The sequence below is a fragment of the Podarcis pityusensis genome, assembly GCF_964106645.2.
Source record: "Podarcis pityusensis genome assembly, chromosome: 8".
In the NCBI taxonomy this organism is placed as follows: Eukaryota; Metazoa; Chordata; class Lepidosauria; order Squamata; family Lacertidae; genus Podarcis; species Podarcis pityusensis.
In genome coordinates this window covers 49,608,368-49,615,882 of record NC_138033.1, presented here as the reverse complement: position 1 = coordinate 49,615,882, position 7,515 = coordinate 49,608,368, and the positions used below count along the sequence as shown (strand labels likewise).

The window sequence follows — 7,515 nt, the reverse complement described above, 5'->3', positions numbered from 1 at the left end:
AATGTGTTCCTCTTTGGAAAGCTACCAACAGCTTGTGACCAGTTTACCTGAAGGACTGTCTAAAACCAGGCTCTCCCAATGTTGCTTAAGTACAACTCCCATCAGCCGCAGCATGCATGGTGGGAGTTGAAGTTCAGCAACTTCTGGGAGGTCCAAAGGTTCCCCACCCCTAGCCTAAACCTGAATGCAGCTCCTTGAAGTTTTCAATCTGCCAAGGTGGCACTCCTACAGTCAAATCCTCTGGCAAAAGGGCCCCTAGCTTTTCACGTGTATCCAGGCGCATCCACACCAATGGAAGCCGGAGGCACAGATTTAGTAGACATTTATTTATGTACACACTTATACACACGGTTCCCAAGCGGAGAGGCCTTGCCTTCCCTCTTCAGTGCTCTCGTTTGCAATTCAGTTCCAGTCCACATCGATTCTACATAAACCCACCGGACGACAATTTGGGAAGGGAAAGGGAGAAATGCGCACCCAGAGGCGGGGGAACCCTCCCTCCTACACCCCATTGCCTCTGCAGAAAGGGACCACCAGACAATGTGAGGGAGCTCCTTTGCTTTGCTTTAAGAGGATGGACACCCACCCATCTGGTGCAAGCTACCTGGCTGAGGAATGCCTAGGGATCCAACACCTGGCGCCTTCAGGCCACTATCCTAAGATGTCAATGGGCAAAAGGAGTGGGAAAGAGTTCTGGTGCAAGTGTGGATGGACCATAAGGTGCTTTTTGCCTGGTCAGTGCACTGCAGCCCAGCCCCATTCTTTGCACAGTGCCCACTGAAGTAGAAATAAACCCAGTTGTGTTATTTGGGCCTGGGGCCCTTCTAGTTGGCAGAGCTGTGCCTCACTCTTGATTGACTGCTCTACAAGCACAGCCAGCTGCTCCCAAGGTTGCCTGTATGCCATTCCACCCGTTAGGCACTTGCTGGCTCAGAGCCTGCAAGCACCCGAGCTCCCACGCCACTCCCAGCAGAGACGCATGGCTAGTGCTCCCCCCAGCAGTGTGGCACCCAGTGCCCTGCCCCCCCCAAGCTATGCCTCTGCAATGGAAAGCCTGGTGCTTGCCACTGATCCACAGTTTAACCCCATAACTTTTTCAGACATCAAGGCATGTCAAGAAATCAGGGTCTCCCTTGAGCATATACAGAGAATAGCTCCTTCACCACCAAGTGAAGACAGTTGCTCTCTCCCACCTCTCATAAGCCTTTGGGATGATGGGGAGCCAGTTCTGTACATGCTCAAGGAGATGCTTCATCATTCTGACTTCATATGCCAAAAGCAAAAATGGTGGGGCAGAAAAAGGAGATGTGGGGAGGGGGAAGCTTTTGTCCAGGAGCCCTGGCTTAAAGTGAAGCCCTGAAAAAATAAAAAGGAGACAGGTATATCTTGGGGGTCTCTCTGGGTATGGGAGGTCTTTCCCCAACACGCCTGGTGGAGAAAAGAACCCAAAACTTAGGAGAAAGGCATTGGGGAAATAGAAAGTAGAGATAGGAAGCAACTTGGGCCTCCAGAGGGGTTGGCTGAGTTGGGGGATGCACTAGAAAAGCAGAGAGGCTCCCATTCAGAAGCTGGCAACCTGGCCCTTTGCCCCAAGATTTCACCTGTGCAGCTGCCGCCCATTCTGAAATGCCGCCACTGTTATTGTTTTCAGGTCAATTCATTCTAGACAATCAGGGCTGGAGAAGGGGCAGAGCAGTGCATCTCCCCCGCAAACAGACCTCAAAACTCCTCCAGATGTAAAAAGGAGAGGGTGGGTGGGGTAGAGTGATCCCTGAACTCTTATTAGCGCTGGGATTGAGAGGAAGGGTTTACACCAAGCCTGTGAGTTGGGGCGCCCACTTTGTAAGGAAGACATCCTCATGGCTTCCTTCAGCTCCTCCGAGCCCCTGCGTGCAACTTGTCTGCCCCCCCCCTCCAGGGCTCCACTGGCGCCTTAAGGAAGAACCTGCCCCCTTTCCACAGCCCTAGTGCAAAAACAACCCTTCCCCAGGTCCAGAGCAGGGGGCATGGGACGCTCTCAACGGCAGGAGAGTCCATCACGACTGGCTGCTCCCAAGCCCTACATCCCTGCCCCCAGCCATGAGTGACCAGAAGCTGTGATTCCGGGATGCCAAATAACACCCAGGCCTGGACGAGGCTTTACTTGACGTGCTCGGCAGCGTGTGAGGAGCAGTAGTACTTCTTGTGAGCAATGAAGGTCGACAGGCTGCTGAACTTGATGTTGCAGAGGCGGCAGTACCTGTGGTTGCCGTTGGCCACCGGGGTGGGGGGCCCTTTGCCCAGTGGGGTCTGCATGCTTTTGTCCGTGTACCCGGGAGGGGCGTTGGGTGTTGCCTCGGGCAAGGGGGAGATGGGCAAGGGGGCAGGAGGGGAGAGGGGGAGAAGGGGCTGTGGGGAGACGGTAGGGCGTGGGCTCCCGTTGGAGACAGCGGGAGGCTCCTTGCTGTTGAAGCTGTCCTTGCGCAGTCTGGGGAGGGGCTGTGGCGGGGAGGCAGTGGGCAGTGGCGGGAGCAGGCTGCCCTCTGCCAGCGTCCGGGTGGCCTCTATCAACGTGGCGCCAGCCACTGTTTTGGCAACAAATAGGCCGTGGGCATTGCGGAAGTGCTCCACCAAGTCTCCCTTAATGGCTCCGTTGAGCGGGCAGTAGGGGCACACCACCAGGGGCACCTTGGCGCCTGGGAGGTGCAGGGCTTTGGCATCCAGGTAGCGCTGCGGAAGCGAGTCCAGGCCAGGGAAGGCAGCCGGGGGTGCTGCAGGGCTCACAGAAGGGACCCCCTTCTCTACTTTGACTAATGCCGCTTCAGGTTCCTCGCTCAGCCCTTCGGGGCTGCCCCGAGGTTTCGGCACAGCTGGGACGGCTCCTTTGATCTTCTGCAGCTGCTCGAGTGTGCTGGGCTGCAACGGTGTGGCCGGGCAGTAGTACTTCTTGTGGGCCAGGTAACTGTCCAGGCTGTGGAAGCTGATGCGGCAGGCCGTGCACTCGTGGTAGTCGGCCAGCGGCAGGAGGGAGGCCGGCAGCACTTCCGCACCGCTGAGGAGGCGGGGCTTCTTGCTCAGGTCAATGAGGCCGTCCGTGTCGGGGCTCGAGCTAGGAGAGGGGGCAGCCTTGACCACGGGAATGAGAGCTGGGACCACGGGGTGCACCTCGGGCTGGGTGGCATCCGGGGCACCGCTGAGCTGGTTGGCGGCATTGTGGATTTCGTACAGCTTGCGCCGCTTGCGTGTACGGATCGGCTGGGGGAGGAAGGGCACCTTGCCCGCAGCGCCAGCTCGCCGCAGCGGCGGGTCGTGGCGGGAGGCACAGTAGTAGCGCTTGTGCACCATGTACGTCTCATGGCGGCTGAAGCGGATGTTGCAGGCTTCGCAAACAGTCCGGCTGGGGTCATCGTCTGGCTCCTCCATGGAGCTGCCCCCAGGGCTCCGGCTGTCCTCACTGATGCGCCCCGTCCCATCGGCCTCAGGGGAGGGGCTGGTTTTAGCCCCACCTTCCTCCACCTTGATCTCTTGCTTGACCTCTGCGACACTGGGTGGGCTGGCGCCTGGCCCAGCTTCCCCCTCATGTGTGGCCTTGCTGTCTCCCGGCAGTGGGGGCGAGAGGAGGACTCCAGGTGTGGGAGGGCCTTTGGGGGGCACTGAAGGAGCCGCCTTCAGCTTGCGAGGGCCGGGGGGGCTCTCCTCTGCCAAGCGGCGGCTGGAGCAGTACAGCCGCTTGTGGACGTAGTAGTTGTTGATGTTGTTGAAGGTGATCTCGCACTCAAAGCAGGTGGCGCCCTTGGGCACTGGGGTGCCTGGGAAGAGGACAGGGGGCACCACGGTGTGACCTTGCTTCAGGCGGCTGTGCACCAGCTCCGACATCTTGGCCAGGATCTCTGAAGCTTGGGGCACCACCGTGGCCTCGTGGCCAAACATGTACTGGGGGAGAAATATTGTGCCACCAGGTGTGCTTGACCCGGGCTCGCTGGGCACTGGGCTGGACCCGGGTGTGGGGCTGGTGATTTCAGACTTCACCTTTACTGAATGCAGGCTATGTGGAGAGGATGCGCGAGAAGAGGTGTCTGGCTCCAGCTCAAGACCAGCGGTTGCCCCTGTCTGGGAGGTCCCCTTGAGGGCTTCCCCCTCGTCTTCAGGCTCCTCCTTGATCTGCACTATTGTCACCCCATCCCCCAGTGTGGAGGAGAAACCTTCTTGGGGTGGGGAGCCATTTGCCGCTTCCTCCGTAGGGGGCGCCATCACCCCCTGTGTCGCCAGTTTGGCAGGGGTGTCCAGCTGGCCCTGGGCAGCTTTGGGCTCCAGGGCTGGCAGTACAGCTGCAGCGGTGCTGTGCAGGACCACGTGCTGTTGGAGGCTGGGCAAGCAGTCAGCCACATAACCACAGAAGCTGCACTTGAAGGTGGAGGCTGGGCCCGGCGTGTTCAGACCTGTAGGGAGAAGGGAGAGGTGCTTAGGTAGTGGCTCGGCCATATCCTCACAGCCCTGAGGTGGCTGGCTGTAGCATTGTCAATGAATCTTGTAATTTTGGCTCAGAGATCTACAGATTCTGGCTGCTTGTAAAGCTTGCCTGGGAAGCAAAATGGAAATTATTCCGCCCAGATTCTTCTCGGGCTCAGATTAAAATCCTATCTAGAAAAGAACAAGTCCTGCTCCACTCCAATTCCTCCCCAACACTGGCCACATACCTTCTTCCTTAATGCTTGGCCAGTAGTGGAATGGAAGGGATTTTGGGAAATGTACTTTTCCCAACACTACTGGCCAATAGCACTAGGAAAACTACTTTGCCCAGTGCTCCAAGCTCCTAGGTAGCCAAAGAGTGGGGGCAGCAGGGAGGGAGATTTCCTCCCTTCCACTGCTCCTCTGAACCAGGCAGCAAGTCATGTAGACAGGCAGGTGAATGAGAAGATTCAGACCCTGTTGCAGTCCCAAAATGAGGTCTGAATTAGCTTGGAATCAAACTCAGAATGAACTGAGGATGTTTCCAAGTCACAGAGGAAAGCAATTCTGCTTTCTGAGCCTGACAAGGAGCGTTCATCTCATCATTAGTTCCCCAAGCATGCTTCTTCCACAAATGCTTGGCTGTATATGTGACACCCACAGATAAGCACCTCTGTGGACACAACCCCCAAACTAACTCAAATCTCTGCAAGTTCCTGTCTTCTTAAAACAATTTATGGCAGGCCATCCCCTTAATAATATTATTAAATAAAGTAAAAATTGATGGTAATGAATTTCATACAACTAAGTCCTACTCAGAGTAGACTACTGAAATAAATAATTATATATTAATTAAAACAATAATTATTAATATGATGATGGTAAGAACCGCAACATAAAAATTCTATCCCACTTCCGCTGTAAGAAGCTCAAGGTGGTGTGCATAGCTCTTTCTCATTTTATCCTCACAACCACCCTGTGAGGCTGGCCTAGCTGGGATTTAAACCTGATCTCTTCCTGATCCTAGTTCTAGACCCAAACCACACCACGCCACGTGCCTGACTTACCTGGAGCCAGGGGCTTGGTGGCCGGGGCAGCAATGGTGGTGCTTTGGGCGTAGACCTCCCCCTTGGAACCTGGCTGGCAGATCATATGATTTGTGACCAGGTGACTGTAGAGGATGTCCCTGGTGGTGGAGATGAATCCGCAGCTGTGGCAGACACCTGTAGAAACAAGGGAGAGCGTTAAGGAATCAAGATGCATGAAGCTGCTTTCAGGCTGAGACCGCCTACCAGCCCACCTAAATCCAGTGCCATCCACTCTGACTGGCAGCAGCTGTCCCCAGCTGTCTCATAGAAGGGTCCTTTCTGAGCCCTGATACTCAACTGCTTCCCTAATGGAAGATTCTTGGGATGAACCCAGGGACCTTCTGAATGCAGAGCTGGTGCTATACCACTGAACCATGGCCTAATATTTTGTTGGGCTTTGAGTGTGAAGTGGGTGAGCAAGAGCTCCACACATTAGCAAGGGTGCGAGGTCAGCTTATGGTGGGAAGCACTGTTGACTGCAAAGAGGAGGACCTCCAGACGGCTTTGCTACGCTACATGCAGAACAAGGCCACCTAAGACCACCCTTAGCCCCTCTAGTCTAGCATCTTGTTCTCACAGTGGCCATTCAGATGCCTCTTCTGGGAGGCTCAGAAGCAAAACCCAGAGTGCAACAGCAACTCTTCCCACTTGCGATTCCCAGCTGCTGGTGCTCAGAGTCACTGGGTGGTTTTCAGCTATGTCTTACTCAAAACAGACCCATGTAAATGAATGACTAAGCTAGGTCCATTAGTTCTAATACATCTCATCTGAGTAAAACTGAGCTGAATACCACCCATACTGTCTCTGATCCTCAAGGTGGTATAATGCCATCATGAGTTGCCACTGGATTGTTGCACGGGCAGGAGGACCAGCACTTTTGGGTCTATTTATTTCATTTATATCCCACCTTTTCCTCCAAGGAGCTCAAGATGGCTTCCTGTTTGTGGAATGCTCTCCCCAGGGAGGCTCACCCTGACACCTTCAATACTTATCTTTAGGCACCAGGCAAAAACATTCCTCTTGTCCCAGGCCTTTGGCTAATTAAACAATTCATGGCCTTTTCAACTGTGGTTGGATCCAGGGGTATTGTTTTTGTTATGCATTTTTGTGTTTCTATATTGTAAACCGCACTGTGATCCTTGGATGAAGGGCGGTATAAAAATTTAATAAAGAAACAAAAATCCCAATACATGGTTCTCCCCCTCTCCTCACTCAGCTCCTGCAACAATCCTGTGAGGTAGGTTAGGCTGAGAGGCAGACTTTGGTCCAGGGTCAGCCAGTGAACTTCATGTCTATGTGAACCCCAGCCTCCCAGGTTCTAGGTCCAACACACTATAACCACTACACCACACTGGCTAACATAGGATAAGCTACTCTGGGATGGGGACTATCTCACTTTTTTGTTTGAACCACTTCTAACAAGCCTGTCCCCATTGAAACCAAACAGTGCTCTAGCTAAACAGTACTGCCAGTGGTCTACCTCTACGGAGCACTGCTTGTGAGCTGGATCTCTCACTCCAATATTGATTGGGGATTACCGTTCAGTGTGTCTGTGTGGACCTTCAGGTGACGCTCACAGTTGGCTTTTGTGGTGAAGGCAGAGTGGCAGATAAGGCACACAAATGGCCTCTCTCCTGAAAGAGAAGCCAGAAGGAGACAACAGCATGAGAAAGGTGACCACAAGACTTGTTCCATCACCCAAACAGCAGGGAAGGGCCCAGAGCATTCCAGTGCCCTTTATGTTGGAGAAACTGGACATGGAGGAAGGAGTTACTTTTTTCAGATGCACAAATAGCCTCATGTATGGGATAAGCCAACAGCCAAACCAGCTGCTATGTCAACAGCCCAGTGCTGCTATATAAGTGATTAAGGTGTGTCAGCTCATCAGTCAGTGAGTGGGACTTGTGCTGTGTGTCAGGGTCAGTCTTGAGAAGTGAGTCAGAGCCTGTTATGCTTCAAATGGCTGGAGCTACAGAAATACTTCTTACTTGTATGTATG

At 54.0% G+C, this 7,515-nt stretch overlaps 1 protein-coding gene across 7 annotated transcripts in view; it reads right to left on the bottom strand.

Annotated features, from left to right (window-relative positions):
• Positions 1-311: 311 nt before the first annotated feature.
• ZFPM1 (zinc finger protein, FOG family member 1) overlaps positions 312-7,515 on the bottom strand; it is a 112,477-nt gene continuing 105,273 nt past the window's right edge. For 5 of the 7 annotated variants that reach the window (XM_081017754.1, XM_081017757.1, XM_081017756.1 and 2 more), the window contains 3 exons: positions 7,055-7,150; positions 5,496-5,651; positions 312-4,418 (listed from right to left, as the gene is read on the bottom strand). In XM_081017754.1, the coding sequence (XP_080873880.1) occupies positions 2,140-4,418; positions 5,496-5,651; positions 7,055-7,150 (2,531 nt within the window). In that variant the 3' untranslated portion in view covers positions 312-2,139. The remainder of the gene's footprint in view (positions 4,419-5,495; positions 5,652-7,054; positions 7,151-7,515) is intronic. The other 2 variants (XM_081017755.1, XM_081017758.1) reach the window with 2 other exon arrangements.